Source organism: Sorghum bicolor, chromosome 4, assembly GCF_000003195.3.
Source record: "Sorghum bicolor cultivar BTx623 chromosome 4, Sorghum_bicolor_NCBIv3, whole genome shotgun sequence".
Lineage (NCBI taxonomy): Eukaryota > Viridiplantae > Streptophyta > Magnoliopsida > Poales > Poaceae > Sorghum > Sorghum bicolor.
The window spans coordinates 2081910-2108172 of record NC_012873.2 but is presented as its reverse complement, the minus strand read 5'-3'; the positions used below and the strand labels follow the sequence as shown (position 1 = coordinate 2108172).

The 26263-nt window shown below is 44.8% G+C and overlaps 5 protein-coding genes across 5 annotated transcripts; 1 reads left to right on the top strand and 4 right to left on the bottom strand.

The window, feature by feature from the left end:
- Window positions 624-4577, bottom strand: LOC110434940. Its single transcript, XM_021460000.1, has 4 exons — window positions 4255-4577; window positions 3720-3952; window positions 2752-2990; window positions 624-1422 (listed from the first exon to the last, which is right to left on the bottom strand). The coding sequence occupies exons 1-4, from the start codon at window positions 4425-4427 to the stop codon at window positions 823-825; spliced, it is 1245 nt and encodes a 414-aa protein (XP_021315675.1). The 5' UTR covers window positions 4428-4577; the 3' UTR covers window positions 624-822.
- LOC8055081 lies at window positions 8253-9335 on the top strand. Its single transcript, XM_021458923.1, has one exon. It carries the CDS (start codon window positions 8253-8255, stop codon window positions 9333-9335), a length of 1083 nt encoding a protein of 360 aa, XP_021314598.1.
- On the bottom strand, window positions 13886-17825 carry LOC8055080. The gene is made up of 2 exons (XM_002451417.2): window positions 17488-17825; window positions 13886-14482 (listed from the first exon to the last, which is right to left on the bottom strand). The coding sequence occupies exons 1-2, from the start codon at window positions 17722-17724 to the stop codon at window positions 14249-14251; spliced, it is 471 nt and encodes a 156-aa protein (XP_002451462.1). The 5' UTR covers window positions 17725-17825; the 3' UTR covers window positions 13886-14248.
- Window positions 20442-21612, bottom strand: LOC8055079 (18.9 kDa heat shock protein). The gene has a single exon (XM_002451416.2). It carries the CDS (start codon window positions 21484-21486, stop codon window positions 20935-20937), a length of 552 nt encoding a protein of 183 aa, XP_002451461.1. The 5' UTR covers window positions 21487-21612; the 3' UTR covers window positions 20442-20934.
- On the bottom strand, window positions 23602-26049 carry LOC8068286. Its single transcript, XM_002451415.2, has 2 exons — window positions 25640-26049; window positions 23602-24336 (listed from the first exon to the last, which is right to left on the bottom strand). The coding sequence occupies exons 1-2, from the start codon at window positions 25768-25770 to the stop codon at window positions 23886-23888; spliced, it is 582 nt and encodes a 193-aa protein (XP_002451460.1). The 5' UTR covers window positions 25771-26049; the 3' UTR covers window positions 23602-23885.

The window sequence follows — 26263 nt, the reverse complement described above, 5'->3', positions numbered from 1 at the left end:
AGGTTCTTGCGGTGTCTTACGTGAGGACGAGGTTCGTGCAACACCTCTTAGCCAGTGAACCACCAAGTGTTGGTCAACACAACGGGGACTAGCATGCCTGTAAGCACATGAACCTCAGGAGAAAAATTATGTATCTCATTTGTGTTTGATTGGCATTCTCCCGATGATTAATTGGTTCATATCTTGGGGATTGATTCATCCCCTACGCGACGGAATAAAGATCACATCCTCTCTATCTACTTTCTCGCAAACTAGTTGTAACAAGCTCTTTGTGTAATTAGTTTCGGAGCTTGTCTTGCTTGTGCTAGTTTAGTTTTCTTTGTGTAATTAGTTTCAGAGCTTGTCTTGCTTGTGCTAGTTTAGTTTCTTCACCTAGTTGAGCTCTTTAGTGTAGCTAATTGTGAGACCTCGTAGTGACATAGCCTAGGTGACAATGACACCCTGTCCCTACATCACATTGGCATCCTGTCCCTACATCACATTGGCACGGTGGGAGAGCACACTTCAGAAGGTGCGGAGGTAATACGTAGGGTCTGCATAGACGAGCTAGAGGAGATAGTGGTGGTGTTTGAGGTCACTGAGGTGGAGGAGAAAAACCATAACAGCCACGGGTGTTCACACTCTAAATAAAATTTGATTTTTTAACATAAACAATCATTTCTTTTAGACCTAAATCTTGAATAATATGCTTTTAACTAAACCGCTGTAACACACGAGCAATTTTGCTAGTATACATATAATAGGCATAGAAGTGCAGCCTTTAAAAAAAAAACAAAAAAAAACCCGTACAGATCCATCTAGTCTAGCACAAGATTAACGCAGTTAAACAATACTAATTGATGACACATAGTCCACAATAGTGGACCAAGTCACCTTCACCGAAATAGTAGCGAATTTAAGCTTTATCTGTTGACTGGCATGTCCATGTAGCTTAGCTTGAAACTTCATCTGTCGATTGGCACATCCATGTAGACTGCCTTGCACATTGTTACCTAACTTGAACATCAAGAGCATCGTAGTACCATGTGAAACAGAAACAACAAACCTTCTGAGAGACCCTGACTGACCAATCTTGCCATTAAAAAGCTTGATTTCTTCGTAGACATCCATAACATCAACAAAAGAACTTAAAGATAAATTTAAACCACTCAGTACTTGTGATATAACAACTTCTATTGTAGCTTCCACCGCATGCTCAACAACAGCTAAAGATACGTCGACAGCTCCAGAACTGCCAGTAATGCGATTTACTACTGGTTTCCATGCTATATAATTGTAGCATGAACATGATATGGCTCCATCAATCAGTTGCTGATCATCATCCTCCAGCGCTTCATTCTTAATCCTCATGTCAAACTCTATTAGAACAATGGAATCCATTGAGATACATCTTTTGGGGCCAGTCATTTCAATGAGATCACCCTGCAAAAAAAAAAATGCTGTTATTACGTAATAGCTTTACATACCAAAATAAGAGATGTCTACAGCTAGATACTATCTTTACAAATCATGTGCCAACAGTTTCAAATAGACAATAGCATAAATTCTGAAGTTTTAGGAAACAAAATCATTCAAGTTCCAGAAACATACATTGCGAACAGAAATTATTATGTCAAAATGAAACATAGTAACACAATGGTTAGGATACTATAATGCATTAACAACAATAAATATGAATACTGCACATAGTATTTACATCGTATCAGCAGCTATACATTTTGTATAAGATACTCAGCAGGCAAATGAATTTGCATACACAAATACACCCATATCCACCAACATAAGATCCTCAAGGTAGAGCCACCAATGACACCAACTCAAACTAATTATAGGAGTAAATGTGAAATTTCAGTTATAAAAATAAGTAGAAAATAGGTAATACTTATAAAGGCTAGTCTCATGGCATTAGCATCTACATAAGCATAAAATGAAAGGAAAAGATTATTTGTTCAATTAAGGTTGGCCGAAGAATTTTAGTGCAATTTGTGCTCACTTCCATGCTAATTTATCTTTGCCATGCCCATGGATCTTCCACCATTGACAATCAAGGAAACTGATAAAATTCCAAGAGGCTTTCTTCGGAGCGAAAGAAGGATATGAGTCTGGTGGCTTGGACAAAAGTTTGCCGCCATCCAGAACTCGGTAGACTTGTTTCAGACCTCCAAAGCCTAGGCTGATAGACCTCTACAACTCGGTGGGTGGCCTCAAGGCCGTCGACAACCGCGGCCAGCCACCATCCACCGAACCAGTCACCATCAGTGGCAAGCTTCTCTTCACCAAGGAGCAGTGGCTCGCCTGCCAGAGAGAGAGAGAGAGAGAGAGAGCAGAAGAAGGGGGAGGCTTCGGGTTCGTCGAGCGGCCAGGCTTGAATTCCATTATCATCTTGGGGGCTTGGGCACTCTGGAACCATCAAAATTGTTGTGTTTTTATGGGGGCCTCACCAAATCAGCTTGGAGCTTTGTTGCTAGCCAATGAGGAAATGAGGCTGTAGGGTTTAGGGCCAGAGGTATATCCTACCTGGCTGCCCTGGTGCCCAGTGAGTCTTTGTTCCTAGGTTGAGATCATTTTTTGTTTTGGAACCAAGGCAAGCCTGTATTCTGACATTGGTGTGACTTGTGAGTGGGCGTTGGTGTGTGTGTGTTTGTAACGGTTTCTTACCCTTTTTTCTTCTTAATATAATGATATACAGCTCACCTGTGTTTTCCCAAAAACAAAAACTTATGATAATCACAGATAAGTATAAAAGTTTACCTGGTGCACGACGATGGGATCATCCCTGCTATAACTTACAACATAGTTAAGCATGCCATCCCTCTCATCCCGTGCTGCTATGTATCCATATAATTGTATTGGGCCATTGCTGATAGGACTTTTGGACAGCCGCACCGAGAAAAATTGGAATATCTGTTGTGGAAAATGGTACATACAATTTTCCGCATCGGGTAAGCACCTTTCCGTGGGCTTCGAGAACATCATTGGCTCCAACCGAGCTTCACCAAAGATGACATATTATATAACACTTGCTACTTCATAATGCAGAGAAATGAGCACATTACAAAGAGCAACCATTCTTTGCCATACATACTGTGCTGAGTTGCAGAGAACCATCTAAAGAATATTGTCAATTAACTCAATGTATGCATGGAAAAATTTAAACTGTTTCACAAAACCTGAGGTTGAATATTTCAGAATACCAGGGCTCTAGGGCTTGCATGTAATCAGATTAAATTATATATGATCACAACTTATCAAAACTCTTCAAGAAATTAAAAGAATCACAAATAACATGGGCTCAGTTGGCTGTGTGATCAATCAGCATGATATGCTTGTGACCCTTCTCTTATACTGTAGGGGGTAAATGATAAATTAAATGGCCAAATCACGGTTAAACTATTTTAGACACTAACAGGTGCCAACTAACTAGTGTTTAGCATCTAGTCTAACAATGACCACAAGCCAATATTGTGAATATATGCACAAAATCTTGCCATTTAGATCCAATTTGGACTGCCCAAGTCTAACCCAACCTGGGCTGACTAAGGTTCCAATCTAAATTGGCAAAATAACTCTGATCACGGGGCTCTCCCACCCCCACAAAGCTAAATAAGTCTGCGCATATATTCATCAATATATAATTGCCAAAAAAAATAATCATTTGAGAATCCATAAAAAAAAAATGGCAAAAGAGATTTGGTCATTTGGACCACTTACTGACTTACTCTCAGCACAGTCAGCAATATCAACTTCCAAAAATTCTTTCTGTATAAGCTTATTATTGTATATAGCGCCATCACGGTGGCTGCTATTTGTTAGGACACTTGTGAAATATATACCATCCACTGTTGGGTGGTACTCTGACTCATCAGTCACCTTTGTCCTCAGATTGTCTGTGTCCATGCATTTGGTAGTGTTACAGGCAAATGGGATAAGACTCCAAGGTTTGTAAATAGACCTAACACAAAACAACATAAAGGGTCAAATACCAAAGTAATAACCCGTCGGTATTAAAATGGTAACCAAGATTGAAAATAGTTTCTATAATTTTCAACCCGTAGCAACTCTAATACAATAATATCAGTTCTTTTTTTCCCCCTAGGTGGGTGAGCTTCGCTTGGAGTAAAGAGGTCAAAGAGATTTCCTTTCTCTTTCAAAAACCTTATATAACAGATGGAATCTAGATCCAAAAATTCAGCGTGACTATAACGAATTAACGAAACAGGTTGGGAAGACAAACGAAAGGAGGCATGAACAGACCTAGAAAGACGATCCATATGTGAAGGACGATCCAGATTTAGATGAGCTGATACTGACGCCATGACTGGAGCATCTCGTCTCGCAAACCCTGGAGGGCACCAGCACCGGCACAAGCGAAGCAGATCGGAGCCAACTCTGCCGACCCCAAGAATAGATCGTGGGACGATTTGCATATCCACCGCTTCGGTGTCTTGAGGCGATTCGAAGTGGCTGGCCACCGGGCGCCGGCTATTGGACCTAGGTGTGAGGGAATTTTGGAAGAAGAGAACTACCACCCGTGAGGTCAATCAGGTGGAGATATTATTGTGTTTTCTAGAAGGTCGGCGTTTGATTTGGGGGAATATAAAGAGTTGGTTTTTAAAAAAGGAAAGATTGAAATAGATTAAAGAAAGAAATAAAATACTATTAGAGCCGATTATAATTGTTTGAAGTCTTATTTAAGAAAAACAAAGGTTAGGAATCCTGTTATTTAAGAGAAACAAAGTCTTGTTATAGCCAAACACGTTAGAAGTCCTATTATATAGAGAAGAGTAAATTGCTGGGCCGGTCCTTAAAGTATTATGTGGTTTTCATCTAGGTCCTCAAACTATGAAATCGCACGTCTGAATCTCTAATGTATTTAAGTGATCTCATCTAGGTCCTCAAACTACGAAATCGCACGTCTGACTCTCTAATGTATTTAAGTGATCTCATCTAGGTCCAAAATACACATAAAGAGGGTTAGAAGCTGACATAGTCATCCATATGGATATGATTTAAGCACATGACTTCTGATTTAAGCACACGCGTGCGGCCGCCGGCTCTCCCCTGCTCACCATCACAGCGCCCGCGGCATACGACCTGGTCATGTAGGCGGCAATGGCGGCTGGTTACGCTGCCGAGCAGGGTGAGGTAGACATGGGAGGGGAGGGGCTTGGTCTGCGGTCATCGGTGTTACACTCACTCGCGTAACCCTACATGACCAGGTCGTATGTCGCGGGCGTTGTGATGGTGAGCAAGAGCGAGCCAGCGGCTGCACGCGTGGACTTAAATCAGGGGTCATGTGCTAAAATAATATTCATGTGGATGATCATGTCAGCTTCTAACCCTCTTATATGTGTATTTTGGACCTAGATGAGATCACTTAAATACATTAGGAAGTTAGACGTGCGATTTCGTAGTTTGGTGACCTAGATGAAATCACTTAAATACATTAGGGAGCCAGACGTGCGATTTCGTAGTTTGGGGACCTGAATGAAAACCACGTAATACTTACCGGCCGTGCAATTTACTATAGAGAAACACGGGCCTGCTGGCTGCGAGGAAGCCACGCAAACCATGGATCACGGTGACATGGCGTGGGCGAAGGCGGCCAGGGCGGCGGAGAAGGAAGATGGTGTGGCGTGGGCGAAGGCGGCCAGGGCAGAGGAGGAAGATGATAATACTCCGTTACCATCGGATTTGTTACGGATATTTTCCGGGGTGATCTCATCTCCTCGGATTCCCTTTACGGGAATCTATCCTAACTACGACTTCCCCCACGACGGCCCACGGGATATCACCCAAGACTACGCACGTACCCGTGGAGACCGGTTCCACCTCCGTGATATCACCCACGACTCATCGTGGGCACGAGTTTACTTGGGGCGAGAGTTTCCTCTCCCCCCCGACTGTATAAATACCCGTGATCAATGAATAAAGAAACCCCCCGAGTTCATTCTATTCCTCTCTGTTCTCGTACTCTCGCGTTCTACTTGTAACACGTTATCAGCACATCGCTCTCCCCTGCCCCAGAGGGGAATAGCTCGGTTGGATAGAACACCGTCGAGGGATCGACCTTCGCCTAGGGCATCACCCCAAGGTAGAATCATGCCTTTCCCTCGCCGTAATCCTGCCTCAATGGCTTCTCTCATCCTCCAAATCGTCTGGATGGCGATGAACCGTGCCCGGACATTGGGCACACACTTTGGCAACAACCGCCTTCAGGCGGAACTACTGGAGGACATCCGGGAACTCCTTGGCGAGGCTCGCGGCTATCGCTTTCGTGGCGAACGCCGTGATCTCAACAGGAACCCCGGGCGTTTTCCTGTACGACGTCGTTTCGGGGGAAACCGACATGCAAACGTCGGCCCTCCGTCACGGCGTTCGGTGGTGTCGTCCACGGCTTCGCCCGCGGCGCCATCCGCGGCTCCGCCCGCGGCGCCACCATCGAGGGCACCAACTCCACCGGCGCCTCCAGCGCCGGTCCTCGCCTTGCCGGCTCCACCCCGGCCTCGGTGCCCGCTCCACGGCGACGGCCCGTGCCCACCACCGCCACCATCCATGGTGGCCAGCCAATGGCTGTCACTGGGCATAGAGCCGCAGTCGCCGATTCGGTACCCGACGCCGACGCCGTCTTCTGAGCGGGCTGCGCACAGCCCGCCTCCGCGCCGTCCGTCTCCACCAACAATCGCGGCGCGGATGTCGGCGCCGACTCGTCTGCCGCCGTACTTCGTCGACCCAGCGCTCGCTGCTCCACCACCGCCGCCACCAACTCCACCCCCGCGTCTCCGCCGCACGTGGATCAGCGTCCCCCACGGGCCATCGGCTCGGGGACGCGCTCCCCCGGCTTGAGAACGTCACTGGGGGAGAGGGGGAGGGGGAGGAGGTGCCGTTCGCGGACTCGACGGACCACCGCGCGACTTCAGCGGCCTGCCCCGAGCGGTGGCCTCGCGCGACGCCCGGCCTCGGCACGGCGACCCGGCGCCGCGGCTCCCGTTCGCCCGCACGGCGCGGCCCACGCGCGCCGCGCGGCACAAGGCGGCCTGCGCGGCCGAGCGGCTCGCCTCCGCACGGCGCGACCTCCCCCGCGCGCGGCCCGGCCGCCGGTGGCCGAGGCGGTCCTCGCGACGCGGCCTCGCCCCGCGACCGCGGCTTCTCCACGCGCCCGCACGGTGCGGCCCACGCGCGGCACGCGGCACGACGGCGGCGGCCTCGGCGAGCGCGCGACTCCGCCCGCGGCTGCGAAGCTCGCGACGACGCGGCCCTCTGTGCCCCGACCGGAATGGCCAGCCACTCCTCTGCGCTGGCCCCACAAGGGCGCGCGGCACGAGGTGGCCCCGCGGGCCCACACGCAGGGGCGCGCCCCCTGGCGGCGGCGGCGGCTTGGAGGCCCTCCTGGCCAGGGCGCTGGCGGCGGCGGCTGGGAGGCTGGGGGTTAGGGTTTGGAAACCCTAGCCCCTGGCCTTATATATGGCCCAAATCCCCCCCCCCAATTGGGCCAAATTGGTGGCCCAGGCCCAGGTTGGGGCCTGCGAGCTTTCAGCCTGGGCCAGTTATCATTGGCTTTTTATTATTATGCATTAGCTAATTTTATTTATTTATTTACATAGCAATTTTTCATTCCCTAAATTACATCAGTTTCTTAGTCTAATTTTCTTGTAAATTTAGACACTGATGTATATATTGCATTGTAAATATTTTTACATTCCGCAATCATATTATGAATGGAGAATTTACATGTCGAACGCGTTTTGTCTTTACAATTCCCTATCACATGTATATATGTAAATATTTTTATGGTCAATTTTTCTCCCTATTTGGAATATTATTTTTCACTAGATGTCACCTTACTTTATTATTATTTTGGCGACCACAAGGTAGTACTCATACTACTGCGGGATTTATTCCTCAAAGTGCTCTCCCAAATTTAATAATAAACATACAAGGACTACATCCCAAAGTGAAAATATAAAATGGTCTACACCTCCATGGTGACTACCTATGTTCCACAAAATGAGAAATCAAAATACCATAAAACATATGCAAGTTTACCTTGCTACACATAAACAAGTTTACCTTGTTATTTACATACGCAATTTTACGTTGCTTTACATACGCAATTTTATATTGTCTTACATACGCAATTTTACATTGCTTTACATATACAATTTTACATTGTTATATAAATATGCAATTACATTCTTGTTAATTTTACAACCCCGCAATTAATTAAGATTATGCAAATAAACATGTAGGCAATGGCCACCAAAGAGTCTGATGCCCAAGTTTCTTCTAAGAAGGAATTTGCCGAGCTAGCTCTTGATGGACACAACTTCCCTACATGGGCGATGGATCTCAAAGTGAGTCTATCGTTACGCGGAATGTATAGGGCAATTGACACTCCCAAACAGGGAGATGCTCCATTGTCTGAACCATCCAAGTACCATGCCTTATACATAATAAGGAACCACATCCATTCAGATCTCAAAGCTGAATATCTGATGGAAGAGGACCCACGGGCTCTCTGGCTTGCTTTGCAACAGCGGTATGAGCAACAAAAGGCAGTTATTCTCCCGGAGGCCACTCATGAGTGGAACCACCTCCGCATTCAAGATTTCAAATCTGTGAATGAATATAACCATGCCATGCACAAACTCAGTTCCAAACTGAGGTTTTGTGAAAAGGAGCCATCTGATGCGGAGAAAATTGAAAAGACTTTGTCTACCATGCTTCCCGCTCAAATGATCCTCCAACAGCAATACCGTGAGAGGGGATTCACAGTCTATTCTGATCTCATTAAAACATTACTTCAGGCTGAGAGGCACAATGAGCTCCTCATATGGAACTCCAATCAAGGCCCTGTCGGTGCCAAGCCCTTGCCCGAAGTACATGCAAATGCTCAGAAACAGACACCAAAGGATGCCAACAAAAATGGCAATCCTAGATCCTCCAAAGGCAAAAACAAGCGCAAGGGACCCCGTAAGCCTCGAGGTACTAAGGGCAAAGGCAACAACTCTAAGTCAAAAGACAAGTCCTCAACTTGTACAAAGTGTGGTTGCTACAACCACCCGACTAAGAAATGCCGCACCCCTAAGCACCTTGTGGAACTGTACTTGCATTCCGTGGGACGAGGACGCTCCAACCAAGGACGCTCCAACCAAGGTGGACAACCGTCTGAAGCACACTTCAACGATCTGGCAGCCCCCGGATGTTCCAACCCCGCCCCAGCGGGACCGAGCAACACAATGGCGCCTCTTCCACCTGATGGCATGGCAAATGACTCCACCAACAACATGATCATTGAATACAATTCTGATGATCTGTTCGGCGACTACAACTAGATTGATAGTCATTTGAAATTTTAATTTCATCATTCGCCTTCGGGATTGTAATAATTGACAATTTGTTTTTGCTACACTCTGTTTGATGTTCATTGACTTATGCACAATTCAACATCAATAAATGTTTATATTTCATATATATTCATGTTGAGAATTTCATTCTCTTTTATATTCTCTATTTTCATAGATTGTACGGGAGTCAATCCGATGGATGAGGAAATGTGCCTAGTGGACAGTGGCACCACTAACTCTATACTCCGGGAAATAAAATATTTCCAAACTCTCACAAAGAGCAAAGGAAATGTTTTAACAATCGCTGGACGCGATGCTGTAATAGCAGGCTCTGGAAGAGCCATTATTACGCTTCCTATGGGTACAACGATTACAATCGAGGATGCACTTCTGTATCCTGATTCAACTCGTACCTTATTGAGTTATAGAGATATCCGCAAAAATGGGTATCATATCGAAACCCATCACCAAAATAATGAGGAGTTCCTCCTCATTACAAAGGATAACGGATATGGCAGAGATACTCTCGAAAGAATTCCCTCAACTTCGTCTGGATTGTACTATTCATACATAAAACCCGTACAACATGTTGCGTACAAAGTAATTTTTCAGAATGTCAATGCATTCCAAACTTGGCATGATCGCCTTGGTCACCCTGGCATAGGGATGATGAGAAAAATTACTAGCAATTCTGTTGGTCACTCGCTAACCAATGCAAAGTTTCCCCAATCCTCAGATTATACTTGCACCGCATGTGCAACAGGGAAATTAATTTTGAGGCCCTCTTCCCTCAAAATCAAAGTTGAACCACTCAACTTCCTTGAACGCATTCAAGGGGACATATGTGGCCCGATAAATCCTTTATCGGGACCGTTCAGGTACTTCATGGTTTTAATAGACGCATCCACACGATGGTCTCATGTGTCTCTTCTATCGACACGAAACCATGCTTTTGCCAAAATAATTGCGCAAGTTATCAAACTCAAAGCGCAACATCCTGAACATCAAATAAAATCCATTAGGATGGATAACGCTGCTGAATTTTCCTCTCGAGCCTTCAATGACTATTGCATGGCCTTAGGAATACAAGTACAGCATTCTGTCCCATATGTCCACACACAAAATGGGTTAGCCGAGTCTCTCATCAAGAGAATCAAGCTCATTGCTAGACCGCTATTGCAGAATTGCAATCTACCAACCTCATGTTGGGGTCATGCAGTCTTACACGCTGCTGAACTGATTCAATTGCGACCAACTGCATACCATGCAACGTCCCCGTTGCAACTAGTACATGGAAATCCCCCAAGCATTTCCCATCTGCGAAAGTTCGGTTGCGCTACATACGTACCGATCTCACCACCGAAGCGTACAACAATGGGCCCCCATAGAAAACTGGGGATCTATGTGGGATACAAATCTCCGTCGATCATAAAGTATCTGGAGCCCACCACAGGGGACCTCTTTACGGCCCGGTACGCTGATTGTATCTTCAATGAAGATCATTTCCCGGCATTAGGGGGAGACTTACCACATCACAAACAATGCCAGGAAATCAATTGGGATGCCCCAGACATACCCAACTCAGATCCACGTACTTCAGAATCTGAACTCCAAGTTCAGAAAATCATAAATTTGCAACACATTGCAAACAACGTGCCAGATGCATTTACAGATTATAAGGGTGTTACAAAATCCTATAATCCAGCGAGAAATGTACCGGAAAGAGTAGAGGTACCAAACAAAACTACTCAACTCCCTAGTAAGAGGGGGAGAAGTACGGCTATCTCCACGGATACAGCTTCTAGCAAGCAAAGGAAACGGAAGACAAAATCTTCTGATCCAGTAAATGTAGCTCAACCTCATGTTGAGAAACACCCAGTGGAGGTTCAACCTTCACATCCCACATCAACAGTGCACTCAATTACTGATGCTGGGACATCGGAATACCCTGATGCGACCATCTTGGGAAATGATGATGCATCGGAAAGGGTCCATGAAATTTCCATCAACTATGCAGAAACTGGAGAGTCATTTGATAGAAAGACTACAATTGTCGACTCATATTTCTCCGCAATGATTGCCGAAATCCTTGAAAATGATCCAGATCCTAAGACCATGGCAGAGTGCAAAACGCGCTCGGACTGGAACCAATGGAAGGATGCAATCCAAGCAGAAATATCCTCGCTCACAAAAAGACAGGTATTCTCACAAGTAATACCTACACCTCCACAAGTATTCCCTGTGGGATTCAAGTGGGTTTTCGTCCGAAAGCGGAACGAGAACAATGAGGTGGTGAGACACAAAGCGAGGCTTGTAGCACAAGGGTTCACGCAGAGACCCGGCATTGACTTCAATGAAACATACTCTCCAGTCATGGGTGGAATAACATTCCGATACTTAATCTCTCTGGCTGTACAAAATCGTCTATCTATGCAGTTGATGGACGTAGTGACTGCATATCTCTATGGGTCACTCGATTCGGACATATACATGAAGGTTCCTGACGGAATCCCAATACCGAATCAAAACGCAAATCGCAACATGTATTGTGTAAAGCTACAGAAATCACTCTATGGCTTAAAGCAGTCGGGAAGAATGTGGTATAACCGACTCAGTGAGTACCTTCTGCAGAAGGGCTACTCCAACAGTGATGATTGCCCATGTGTCTTCATCAAGAAATCCCAAACGGGATTCTGCATCATATCGGTGTATGTTGATGATTTAAATATCATCGGCCACAAACAAGATATTGATGAGGCATGCAAACATCTTAAGACGGAGTTCGAGTTGAAGGATTTGGGTAAAACCAAATTCTGCTTAGGCCTACAGCTTGAGCATCTTTCAACTGGAATCTTTGTGCATCAATCTGCATATGTCCAGAAAGTATTGGAGAGATTCAATATGGACAAAGCATATCCTTCCAAAACCCCTATGGTCGTTCGGTCTTTGGGACTAAACACTGATCCATTCAGACCACAAGATGAGGGGGAGGAAATCCTAGGACCTCATGTCCCATACCTTAGTGCCGTCGGAGCACTGATGTACCTTGCCAATAGCACCAGGCCTGACATCGCTTTCGCAGTGAATTTGCTAGCAAGGCACAGTGCCGCTCCTACCAAGAGACATTGGACAGGAGTAAAACAGATCCTCAGATATGTTAATGGCACAAGGGATCTCGGATTATTCTTCCAAAGAGGAACAAATTCCGAGATGATAGGATACACCGATGCTGGATATCAATCAGACCCCCATAATGGCAGATCACAAACCGGTTTCGTATTTTTACAAAACGGAACCGCCATATCATGGACATCATCCAAGCAAACCTTGGCAACAACGTCCACGAATCATTCTGAAATAGTCGCATTATATGAGGCCTCACGTGAATGCGTTTGGCTTCGCAGAATGATCAACCACATACAGCAGTCGTGTGGTCTTAAAGCTATCACAGCTCCAACCATTATCTATGAAGATAATGCGGCTTGTGTTACACAGATGGAGACAGGCTACATCAAGAGCAATATCAACAAACACATCTCTCCAAAGTTGTTCTATCCTCATGAATTACAACAAAAGGGAGAGATTGATATCTTGAAAACCAAATCATGCGACAATCTTGCTGATCTATTCACTAAGTCCCTACCAGCTTCCTCATTTGAAAAATGTGTCAAAGGAATTGGTATGCGACGACTTAGAGATTTGCAAAGTTCAGGGGGAGAAATCTCCTAGACATTGGCCTGTCTACACCATCATATTATACTCTTTTCTCTCTATGAGTTTTTCCTCACAAGGTTTCTCATAAGGAGTTTTTAATGAGATAATATTAACACAAGAGTGTCATATTCCTTGTTTTCCCCACAGGGGTTTTTAAAGGAGTATCAAAGACACATATTGTCCTCTAAACTACAACATGAGTTTTTCTCCTGCAAAGGTTTTCTCATATTAGTTTACAATGAGGCAATCATTAAGTGCTATAACTTTCTCCTTCTTTTCCCAAGCGGTTTTAAGGAGTTTTACTATAGCACATATACACACGTATTTTTCCTCGTTTTTTATCCTACAGGAATTTTTGGAGGAGCAATACGATTCATTGATCTCAACAAGTGATTCGATCAAGGGGGAGTGTTACGGATATTTTCCGGGGTGATCTCATCTCCTCGGATTCCCTTTACGGGAATCTATCCTAACTACGACTTCCCCCACGACGGCCCACGGGATATCACCCAAGACTACGCACGTACCCGTGGAGACCGGTTCCACCTCCGTGATATCACCCACGACTCATCGTGGGCACGAGTTTACTTGGGGCGAGAGTTTCCTCTCCCCCCCGACTGTATAAATACCCGTGATCAATGAATAAAGAAACCCCCCGAGTTCATTCTATTCCTCTCTGTTCTCGTACTCTCGCGTTCTACTTGTAACAGGATTCAAGGTACAAGTGTCGGGATGAAAACTGAAGGCGAGGGTACACATTCACACATTTCATCAGTCTGTCATATCGGTGTCTGCTCGCAGATTTGCCGCACTGCATACATCAATGAATGAATGGTCAATCAAAATCATCCCATGCATGGATTCAGTATTTCAGTGGCTCCATTAGCAATGGCAAGCACATTCAACATGTCCAGCGGTGGCTCATTCACTTCTGTAAACGTTCGGTCTTCAATAATGTACAGCTACTAGTAGTGGTACAGAGGGGTCTGAATCGCCTCGAGATCAGGCATACCAACACACTGAACGAAGAATGATGGATACACACATCAGCAATGAACTACCTCTAGGTCCACCTCAAAGATGGGGGAACCTGGGTCATTCGCTCCGCTCCTGTGCGCACGCAACCACACGTCTGCCCAGCGCGCATTGATGGATCAGAGCTCAGGATTGCATATGGGCTCAGACTCTCACACCCACCGCAGTTGCCCTTGGTGTTCCAAGCTATGGCGGATGTCACCGTCGACAGCAATGACATGCTTCCTCAGCGCTGGAGTCGGTTTCGTGTTATATTTCACTTGGAACCTTCCGACTGGGCTTGTGTTGTTGTTGACCGAGTCTTCTGGGATAATTTCATCCAAGAACTCATCAGCCACGTCGCCATCTTCATCGATCCTAAGCCTCCTTGTATACCACCTAAAACCCTGGTTGGATAAACACAGGAACCAGATCATAATTATAGTGGCTATTTTGAAATACTGGATAAAAAGAGTTGCAAGCAGTAAAATTTAAGACAACTGACAACACTGAAGGAATTACGTGTTTTTCCTCAAAATACAATTACATACTGAAAAGCACAAACATCCGAAAGGCATGTGTTAGGTAAGACTATTTTAGCTTGATGCAATCTATGCACATGACCGGAAATATAGGCACACCATTCCATAAAGAAATAAGAAAGCAGGGGGAAAAACCTAGGCCTTGTTTAGTTCTCAAAAAATTTTGCAAAATTTTTCAGATTCCCCGTCACATCAAATCTTTAGACATATGCATGGAGTATTAAATATAGACAAAAATAAAAACTAATTGCACAGTTTTGTCGGAATTGACGAGACGAATCTTTTGAGCCTAGTTAGTCCATGATTAGACAATATTTGTCAAATACAAACGAAAGTGCTACAGTGTCGATTTCCCAAAACTTTTTGGAACTAAACAAGGCCCTACTATGATAGTGACACTTAAAAAGATAAGACAACACAATTTGTTAGGTAAACAGATACACAGATGCTCTTCAACATGTAACATGAAATGTGCTATATCGAGTCCTTTTGTACAAGATATCCCCTTCTTCTGTAAGGGCCAAAAATATTCATGGAACATGCAATATACACCCAAAAAGATGAACTAATATAATTAAAGTTTGGTATTGAATATCAAATTTGCAAGTTTCATGTCCTACAACAGGAATTACAGAACTACTTGAATGATAGATGTGTGTGTAGTAGGAGAGATGCCCACTTGCTAGTTTTATGTCCTACAATAATAGAACAGTGCTTTGAAACAGGTTGACAATATAGAAATATTAGTTGATGTAGCATTACTTTTCAAAATGTATTATGAAAATTCATTGTGGAATCCACAAGAGGAGATAGTCATACAGGTTGAAAATTGCTGTGCTATGAAGAACTTGTTGCCAAACAGGCAGCAAAAGACAGTGTCTCATAATGCCAAATCAAAAGGTTTGGTTCCACCAAACACCTCTCATTTTTGTAACCAAGCAGGAATTCACAGATAACTCATGCCCGAAAATTGGTATACACAGCTACAAGCTTTAAAGGTTGTTTAAAACAAATTTACAAATCATAATGTCAAACCTCAGACAATTAACCAACTATGAACTATCTCAACAACCTTTTGTAAACCTCTACAATTTAGCAATACACATAGATCAGCTAATGAATCATTGATAGCAACAAAAGCACGAGAACTCCATCAAACGAAAATAATGTAGATAACCATAATGTTATGGTCGAGCAAGTGTACCAGTGCCGCAACCGGGCCAGTGGCTGAGCACAGGGTCGAGCTAGCCCGTGGTCACCAGGTTGCGGCGTCAGGTTCAGTTGGCTACAGCTGGCTGGATAGGGATCAGATTATTTGATTTGGAGTTTGTTGAGTCTAGTTGGTTAGCCCTTAGATTTAGGAAAGTTTGTTATCTATTTGGTATATGTGTGGAACAATTTGGAGTAATAGAGATTAGCCAGAGATTGAGTTAATCTCTCTCGCTCCCTGGCGTCCCATCTACTATTTCCTGTCTCGGTCTTTCCAGGTGCCGAGCACGGCGCCTCCAGCCCGATGCCGGGGATTCAAACCTCGGCCTCCCCTCTCCCACTCATACTCTCTGCGATCCCTGAGTTCCGACAACCTGGTATCAGCCATGTCTGGTCCTAGATCCTCCGCCGCCGCCACCGTGTCAACCACCGCCGTCAACCACCACCGCCACCACTACTTGTTTTGAGATATAAAAAACGAAGCAGATAAACTTGTAAAATGGTTCATTACTTTAATCAGATATCGTCATTGCTTGGTATTATCAGTTTTGAGATAACCAGAATCCAACAATGAGGCAAGCGGATGAAACAAGATAAATTATCGAGTGCATACTGTTTGAAGATATACTTTATCAATCAAATGGATTTTTAGGACAAAGACACAATCACACAACCTTAGGCCCTCCTATGTTCTGGACTACTGATATTTAGCATCCATGTAATTAAAAGTAAGACATGGCATGTATACCTTCTCATGCAACAACCCACAGATATAGCACTACAGTAGCACATGTAGAGTGAAAGAAACTTGGGTTCAAATTGTTACATCAACTTTTAATGCAACACTAGCTGAAGACCATAAGGTCTAACGGTGATCGACATTGGTTATTGCTTGAATTAGGTCGTTCCTACTTAAATTTATCTATGGCCATTTTCCTTGACTATCTTTCTCTTAGTTAATCGACTACAAATGATACAAACGAAGTTCAGCAGCACGAGTTTGCAGCTCTGAGGCCCTGACACTAAAATGAAGTGTACCATTGTTTTCTAAACTGCATCACAATAAGCTGTCATAAGATGCACCATTGTGTTCAACTACTTCTCTTGGACATACAATGATTGTCACATAACTAACATGGAAGTAACCCAATTTGATGCTTCGCTAAGGGCTAACTCCTTATCTTCAGTTTTCAGTCCATAATTCAGATTCACAAAAGAAAAAACATCCATGAAAAAAGAACAAGAAGCTAATAGTGCTACCCACTACCCACACTTGTTACATTCTACACATTTGCACTGAATTGGGCAGAGGGGACTAGTAACTTTCGCATAAGCTAGTCCCCGTAATCCATGCCACAAAACGAGTTTAACACGGAAACATCTACAAGTAGTTAATGTGGTTATCTAAGAGAAATCTTGAAGCCCAGCAATCAACAATTCAGTGAAGGCTCGAACTCCCACCGCAATTCAGGGAGCCATCCCAGCAAGTCCAACTCCAGACCTCGGAGCTACCAGATACTAGCGCAACAGCACACCACAAGCACCATAGAAAGAAGAACAAGAAAGGTGCCCTTTCCATGAAACCAGATCCCGTTGACTCCGGAGCACAAGTACAACCGACGCCATCATCGCAGAGGGGAAGGAATCTCCCGGGGGTGTACCTGCACGCCGCCGTCCCCCTGCGGGCAGGGCACCAGCACGGGCCCGGGCCCCTGCCGCTCGACGGGGACGGGAACCTGGACGCTGAACCCCCGCCTCGCCCCGTGCGCCGCCGCGGCCGCAGCAGCCCTGTCATGTGGGAGTTCCGCGGCGGCGGCCGCGGAGGACGGGGAGTCCGGGTGGTCGGCGTCGTCCCGCGAGATGCCCAAGAAGCTGCCGATCTTGCGTAAGAAACCCATCGGCGGCGAGCCCCCAGTCGATCCGACGGCGGCGCGGTGGGAATGCCAATGGCCCCGCCGACGCGATGTGATTATATGGGCAGTGTGGGGGGTTTCGTCGATTTTGTAGTCTTGAGTTTTATATAGCCGTACTCTCTCCATCCAATCTTAGTTTTTATTAGATTTATAAAAAATATAATAACGTCTATATCTAAGTAAGATTAATATAAAAATATATATGTAATTAATCTAATAATAATTATTTAATATTATAAATTTCAGTATTTTATATAAATTAAGTCAAATTTAAGTTTGTTTAACTTATTTTGGATGGAAGAAATATTTTTTACTGTGCAGCAGTGGTCGCGATGAAAGAAGGGAGCAGAAGTGAAAAGGGTGAACTACTTCTTTTTCTAATTTCTTATCTTATTTATTTTCACACATTTTATATATCTCAAGTTTCTGATTGTTGTCGTTGTTGTTCAAACATCATGTAATTTCGTCATTGTTTGGCTAAAAAAAATGTTTATTACTTCTTGTGAGTTATGATGAGTTGTTGCATGAAACTTTCAAAAAAAAAAGTTCGGCATCTGAAATACAAATAGCTCTCTGTTGTTATCCCTTTTTTAATTCATCAAGTTATGATGTTTGGTTGGTTTATTTTTAGATATATATATATATGTAAAAACGAGCACGTATGAAATATGAATTATGATGAGAGAGGATATTCTAGTTTGGTTAGGGGATGGTTGAGAACTTTGAGATTGAGACGATGATGCATGAATGATAAAATTATGAAGAAAGGGTGGTGATTATTACTTAACGGAATGAATGAGACATGCAAGTGCATAGACAGCATGATGACTCTTTATGGGAGATTAGTAGTTTGAGTGGTGGGGCAATATAAGTAATGGTGGGTTAAAGTTATGATTATTATTTTTATCTATCTTCTTTTACGGCTGTGAGCTTTTCGATTGCCATGAGACAAACATTAATTGGACGGGTATTGTCCATAATTTGTGTGGTTTGATTAGACTATCTTTGAATACAGAACCTAGGAGACATGTTGCATGGGGTTCTCTTGCCCTTAATTTAAAGCTAATTTGTGTAGCTCTAAGCTATCTACTCCCTCCATTCCAGAAAATAGATTGGAAGTTCTAAGTATGAACCTAGATAAGTGTTTATTTAGGTTTGTATCTAGAACTACAGGTTTTTTTTTTTGAGAAGAAAGGAGTATATGGAAAACTCAAGAGAATATCCAAGTTCTCTGCATAGATATAATTATAAATAATAGATTGAAGTGTCATCTCTAACTCTAAGTTCTCTAATCCGCGCTACAACCAATACAAACCCAAATACTTTAGCACATTTAAGACCATGTTTGGCACATCTTCTCTACCAGCTTCATGGACTATTTCAAGTTGTTTCGTTTCAAATGGATCTTTTGTAGATAGCATCACAGGTGAAGCTCCTAAAAACCTGTTCTCACAGGGAATGGATGGAAGATAAAGTTAGAAATATTGGTGTCTGCTGGTGCACACTTGTTGCATAAGTGGCCCCCAGCATGCGCAGAGGCCGGATTTGCCCCCACACAGGGAGAAGGTGTGGGGCTCGACTACCACCGAGAGCGAAGCACGTGGGCACGAGGATAGTTGATGGCGTGGGCACTCTAGTGTGTCAGAAAGAAAGAGACAAAGAAGAGAAAAACGGTGGGGAATGAGACGAGGAAGAACGAGAGATTGCGAAAAAGGATATTATAATCCTTTTATTCTTTTTTTCTTATTATGAGAATTTGTTATACCAAATAGTTTATCAAAATGGCTTCATCTCTATCTAGTAGAGTTGCTCGTTGAGCTGAACAAAACACACACTCTTCACTAGTCACTAGGAAACTAAGTTGCACCAAACGGATTATAAAGACCAGTTTTAAAAGGGCTCTTCAACTTCTTTGTTAGAGCTGAAGTCATTCTGTAAAACATTTGACAAAAATTTATTTAAATGATAATTTTATTATAATTTGTGCCAAATTCATGAGGACGTGTCAGAAGAAATCATATTTTCGTGGCTCCGCTTGCATAGTATAGAATTTAAAACGGACTCCTCCATGCTTCTTGGTAGGAGTCGTTTATTGGATGGCCGTTTGGCAACACTTGGGACATAGCCGGAGCCGCTCCAAATACCCTGCCAAACTATTCCTAATCCTAAGCCAGCAACCCTACAATTAGAGAAAAAAAATAACTAGAGCTTTAGTTTGTATTGTAGATTAAAAAAAACAAAATAATTGAGAAAAGGAAAAACGAACCATGAAGCATCTAATTCTTACCCTGAGGGGGTGTTTGGGACTCTTCGCTCCACGTTTTTTTAGCCAAACGGTTTCAGCTCCACGCACTCAGTTCGAGAAAAAAGGGTAAAGTTGTGAGAGATAATACACAAACTCCAGTTTTTTTTTAAACTGCTCTATGGTGGAGTTTGTGGAGCAGAGTTTGTGGAGCAGTCACAAACATCCTCTAAATAAATCCTTTATGTTTGATGGGCGAATCTGAAGGTCACCAGGATGTGACATCGTGCCGAAGCAAACCACGACGGCGCGGCGATCGTAGCTGCGGCTAGCCGCCGTCCTCCGGGCAACGGCGATCGGCGATTCGTGGGAGGCGGGTTTCACGAGATAAAAGGATGTGAAACCTCAGCTATAGCCTCCAGGAATCAAGAACAAGAATAATCAAGAAGGACAAATAATGTAAAGGCACACACAAAAGACTCGACTTTATTCTCAAAGTTATGCTCGGAACAATGTCTTTCGCCAAACAAGTTGGTGCAAGTGGTGACAAGCACCATATGCAAGCATCATATACCTTGCAACAATGCAAATCATCACTTACTGTATTCATCCCTCTCCATGACACTCTCTAGACTTGTTTGATTCTACTCCAATCCACCGCAATTTACAAGGGCTGAAAAAAGATTAGGTGAAAAATTAGTTATTTTTTCACCTCGATTCCTCTCGATCATCGACCCATATGGATTGGAGTGAATTGGAGTTCAGACAAACAAGTCCTTACTAGACATCAGCTAACCACGAATATTTATTCAGTGATAATGATCCGATCACACTCTATATATGGTAACTTGGTAAGTGAAGTATTCGTAGTGGTGTGAAAGAGAGAGAGAAATATTATGGAATGGAAGTGATGATCATAGAGTATTATATGGAAATGGGACTAGATAGAGTAATTAATTGGTGATGGGGATGAGCCTGCCGTAGGCCTTGCGGTCGTTGTCCTTGGGCACAGTAATGGTGAGCACGCCGTCCTGGAGCGCCGCCTGCACGGCGTCGGTGTTGGCGTTGGGCGGCAGGCGCACGGTGCGCACGAACCGCTCGTTGCTCCGCTCCACGCGGTGCCAGCGGTCGCCCTTCTCCTCGGCGGCGCGCTGCCGCTGCCCGCTGATCTTGAGCACCTTCTCTTCCTCCACCTCCACCTTCACCTCGTCGCGGCGCAGCCCCGGGAGGTCCGCCATGAACACGTGCGCCGTCGGCGTCTCCTTCCAGTCCATGCTCGCCGTCGCGAACGGCTGCAGGCCCAGCGCCGGCGCCGTGAACGCCGCCAGCGTGATCGCGTCCACCAGCGGCTGCTCCATGATGTCGATGCTCACGGGCTCCACTGCCCCCGTCTCCGCGCCGCCGGCGCCTGCGCCACTGCCGGTGCGCGCGCCGTTGCCCTTCTGCTGCTGCCCCTGCTGCTGATGATGCCTGCGGCCGCCCAATATGCTGGTGATCATCGACATGATGATGCCTCGATCTTGATCAGTCGCTACTCGCTAGTGTGCAGTTTAGTGTGTGTGTGTTAGCCCTCACTTGGTGGTCCAGTGGATGCTACCATCTTGTCTATTTATAGACGAGCAAAGGCAAAGGAACACTTGATTGGTTGGTGATGACTATGGTGTATATGCCATCGGCATACGACATGCATATATGCATGTATATGATCTTCTAGGACCTTGTATGCCTCTTGTGTGATGACGATGAGAGATTCTCACCAAAGAGCTTCTCAATTATCAAAAAGGAAAGAGATTCTGTCTCTCTCTACCCAAGCTTAAGTCTTTGAGTGACTTGAATACTTAAGATTGGTTTTTTAGTAAGTTGAAGGTTTATTTTAAAATCAATCAAGTTACATTATACTCTAGAGATGTTGAGTTTTAAGGCCTGAATCATAGCTTAAGTCTTTGAGTGACTTGAATACTTAAGTTTGACTTTTAGTAAATTGGTTGAAGCATTTATTTTAAAATTAATCAAGTTTACATTATACTCAGAGAGATGTTGAGTTTTAAGGCCTGAATCATATGCAGGACTAGTCCAGCCACACGGGTGGATCTAGCGGTTGGACAGATCGACATGGCTCAAAACCGTTCCTTATCACCTCCATGGTAATAGAGCCCATCTCTGAGCCTATCCTAATTTTTGTAAGACATAAAAGAGATGAAGTAGAAGCCATGACAGAAAGTACTGATTTGTTGTGAGAGAATGTTGAATGACTGTCAGATTCGACTGATAAACTCAAGCAACCAGGCTTGAAGATGACTCAAGCATTCTCTTCTATAGACGTCTAGGTCTGCTCCTGGATCCAGCCGGTTTGAATCCGGTTTGGCTGATCTTCTTTTGAATACCCCTACTGAATAACAAGATGTCGAGGGGAAAAGGGTTTATGATATTAGGGGATTAAAAAGAAAAGGTTGTTATGGTCCATAGACTAGTCCGCACCATACTCCATAGGGTTGTGTTATTACCAATTTTAAATTGCCCAACAACTAGCTCAACTGAGAAGAACATATCTCTTTTGTTTCTTGTTTGATGTAGAATGGTTGAAATCGAAGAGAAGTTTGTGCATTCTTGATTGTTTCAGCAGCTGCTACGATAATTTGTATAATCACCCATCTTTCGCATGAATTTTTCCTATTTTTCTTTTTTGTTTTGCAAGGACAAAAAGTTTTTTTATTACTCAGAAATCACAGTTATATATTCCTCAACAATGATAAATTTCCCTTTGTTTATTATTGTTATGTATGGATATGTATCGTCAACTATTCAACCCAGGTCCCAGGTGGTGCACATTTTATTTCCCCGAGAAGATATGTGTGGGGTTGCCTGTAAAGGGAAAATGAATTTGAAGAATGGTGGATTCGTTGTTCGATTGCAACGTGCACTGGTGAGACGGAATTTCACATGAGACCAGACAAGCGTTGCCCTCACTTCCAGCAGCGAATATAATAGTGTATCATATCATATCAAACTAAGCATGCAGTACTTCTTTTGATTGATCCACGTTCCTTCACGCTCTACAAACCTCCAACTAACTTCAATTTTTAGGGCCTCCTTTGGAGCACGGGATTCTCAAGAACACATGATTTGTATATGGAACTTACAATCCTATAAAAATTCAAAATTCAGCAAAATTTCCAGTGTAGCCTCTAGATGCAACACATGAAAAATACAGGAATTTCAAAAGAGATCAGATCGTTTCTTCCAAAGGGAAACATAGGAAGTTCCCATATGAATCATATGATCCATCCTCATGATCGTTTTTATCTTAAAATTCCTATATAGTTTTATATATCTCATATTAATCCAAAGGAATTTCATAGGGATCAGATCCTTTCTTCCAAAGGGAAACATAGGAAATTTCCCTAAATCCACTGTAGCTCATATGCTTTTCCTCGGTTACAAAGGGGACCTTAATCAAGGTGATTGGGCCAGAAAATCAAAAACAAAAATAACTTGATGGACATGGACCTGTGTCAGCCCACTCTCGTAGCTCAGACAGTCATGAACCTGCGACGAGTCAAGCATGAAATGCAACTATAATCTGTAACAAAGCAGCAGCAGAGTGAAGCAGGACGGTGTTCTGATTTCCCAATTCCCAGACAGCAACTCAAGCCAAAACGAGTACACATGTTCTGATGTTCATTACCAAACATGAAATGCTGTTCATCTGAGCATTGGTTAGAATTCTAATGGCCTAAACAGGCACAGCAGTGACAAATTCCCACGGCGCTCGCTTCATTTTTATTATTACACGATGACACATCAAACATTAGACATCTGCTCTGGGCGAATAACTAAATCGGTCTGATAATCTTCATGTTCCAGAAAAAAAAAAGTATACTAGATGGCTGCAAGAAATAGATCCTTACGCCATCAGCTGTGCAATGTCCTTGCGGAAGACGCCCTCCATCAGGCTTTTCCTCTTTGCGGTGACTGACGGGAACGGGGTGTAGGAGATGCGCCGGCACTGGCTGCTCGCGCTGATTCTGTTGGGCTGCGTCATCGTGGGCAGAACAGGGAAGGATTTGGGCCGAATGTTCAGGCGTGAGAACAGCATCTTTCCGCTGGAGTCGTGGGGCGAAGCTTTGGAGGCTGTCTTCTGTGCCCCCGCGCTCCTGCTTGCGCTTGATACATGTCTGTACTGCTCAGAGCTGCTGTTTGGTGGGCCTGGAAGACGAGGGCGGATCTCTGCTGATGGCTTCATGCGATCAAGCCAGCGAAGGATTGCGTTTCCGAGGTTCCGACCAACCTCTATGTCTCTCTGCTGAATGTTCTTGTGCACTGACACTGCAACATTGAAGATATCCCGTGTACGCCTGCAGAACGCAGAGGAGAAGAAAAAAAAGAAATCAATCTCGATAGCATGGAATACGTTATGCAAGCATTGATTGGTCATGTAAAATGCATTGACATCATTGAGTAAATCTGTTGAGTGCCTAGTTTGGCTAATTCCTCCCTGGTATCCCCAAAGGAAAAATATAGCGGATGCCAATTGGAATTTGTTAATATTTAGTCCTTTTACAATGGTCAGTATAACTGGTTTGAACACAAATGCAGTAGGACTTCGGACATAAGTGAAAGGTTAATGAAATGGGTATATTGCTATTTACAGGCCACCAGTGTATGGCATCGATATCGCATACTAGTAACAAAATCCAGATGGTGAACAAATATCATGGTGATGTACAGTTTACCAATGAATGAAGACAAACAGTATTTAAATCATCAGCAAAATGAGCTTTGCAGGGCTAACCGAAAATTCCATGCTTCATCTAAAAGTACAGGTTCGGTTGATTGAGTAATGAGTACTCCTAGGTGTCAAAACATAATGTGTGCACAGTTAAATTCCAGTACAACAAAATATTCAAATTGCTGGATGAAGTGAAGCTGAAACGTCTCAATATACAATATACCAGGATATCAGCAAACCACATAACAATGAATGCCCAGCTTCTCTTTGTAGGAGGAAAGGCTTGCCTATTTGCAGTCTTTTGGGGGGTGGGGTGGGGTGTTGGCACTACCTCCTCAGAATTCATGTGTGCTATTCACTATTCAGTACTGGTATACAAAACTACTGAATGCACAAGAACATAGATTTAACAGGAAATGTGTGTTCCCTGATTCAGCGCTTTATCTGGTTCGCCACAAAACTACTGATGCCCCGCTTATTATGCTGTAGGGACGCAACAACACCAACATAGCAGCTTGTGCTAAGGTAAAGGATGTTGCGTGAAGCCGAAGCTGCTATCGGCTTACTCGTGCCAATGTTTCCTAAGCGATTGTATAGCGCCATAGTGGCACCCACATTGGTACGTGTAGCCGATGGCGAGGGCAGGGAGCGCAAATGTGCGTGCCGGTAAGCAGGCCGCGAGGATTTGACCCCGAATCAATGGCGCGGGTGCTAATCCGCAGATAGGCGTGATTTTTGGAGACACGGAATCAGCTCCCTACCTCCCCTCCTCCTTCCCTAGGTTGTACTATTTCGCATCGAATCGAGACGGTCTAAGCCCTCAAACACGAATCGAGTCAGAACCGATGTCCTGAGCGCGCGCGCGCGCGCGCACGGCAGGCCGGCAGCTCGGCGAGGCGGGTGGGGGCAAGGGAAGGGAGAGGCAGTACCTGTAGACGAAGTCCCGGATCCTGGGGTGGTTGGGCGGGATGAGGCGGCGCTGGATGCGGAGCGCGAGGCGGTAGGTGCGCCTGAGCCCGAGGAAGTAGGCGGTGATGGCCGTGAGCTCCCACAGCACCATCTCGAACCCCGCGGCCCGACGTCCCCGGCGTCTCCTCTGGCCTCTTCTCTGGGGCGGCCTGGCCCACCAGTGGCGGCGGCGGCGGCGGACGGGGGAGAGCCGGAGAGGGCTTTACGACGGCGGCGGCGGCGGCGGCGGCGGCGGCGGCGGAGTTGCTGGGACAAGGGGGCGGGTGGCGAGACTTGTTGAAGAGGAGGAGGAGGAGGAGGAAGGGGAGAGGGCGCGGCGCATCTTCTAGTAGTATCTGCTCGAGAACAAGGAGATGCCGTGCCGTGTGTCCGTGCGTCTTCGCTTCCAATTCCTTTCTTGCAACAGGGGTTTGCTTTGCTTTGTCATGTGAGCGTGCTTCCCGTCGTGCTTGCCGAGTCGTTGCCGGGACCGGACTCACACTCCACATCACCTCACCCTCTATGTCAGCACCAAGGTTGCATATCATGTGAGAAAAGAAAATGGGAGGAAATGTTATAATCCTAGTGTATCAATTTTAATAGGC

Coding starts and splice junctions, on each gene's coding strand:
- LOC110434940 (XM_021460000.1), bottom strand. CDS start 4,427: ATGCAAATCGTCCCACGATCTATTCTTGGGGTCGGCAGAGTTGGCTCC. Junction 2,991..3,719: donor TATTGCTGACTGTGCTGAGA/GTAAGTCAGTAA, acceptor TCTTTGGTGAAG/CTCGGTTGGAGCCAATGATG. Junction 1,423..2,751: donor ATCCCATCGTCGTGCACCAG/GTAAACTTTTAT, acceptor TTTTTTTTGCAG/GGTGATCTCATTGAAATGAC.
- LOC8055081 (XM_021458923.1), top strand. CDS start 8,253: ATGGCCACCAAAGAGTCTGATGCCCAAGTTTCTTCTAAGAAGGAATTT.
- LOC8055080 (XM_002451417.2), bottom strand. CDS start 17,724: ATGGGTTTCTTACGCAAGATCGGCAGCTTCTTGGGCATCTCGCGGGAC. Junction 14,483..17,487: donor AGGGGGACGGCGGCGTGCAG/GTACACCCCCGG, acceptor TTATCCAACCAG/GGTTTTAGGTGGTATACAAG.
- LOC8055079 (XM_002451416.2), bottom strand. CDS start 21,486: ATGTCGATGATCACCAGCATATTGGGCGGCCGCAGGCATCATCAGCAG.
- LOC8068286 (XM_002451415.2), bottom strand. CDS start 25,770: ATGGTGCTGTGGGAGCTCACGGCCATCACCGCCTACTTCCTCGGGCTC. Junction 24,337..25,639: donor ATCCGGGACTTCGTCTACAG/GTACTGCCTCTC, acceptor TGCGTTCTGCAG/GCGTACACGGGATATCTTCA.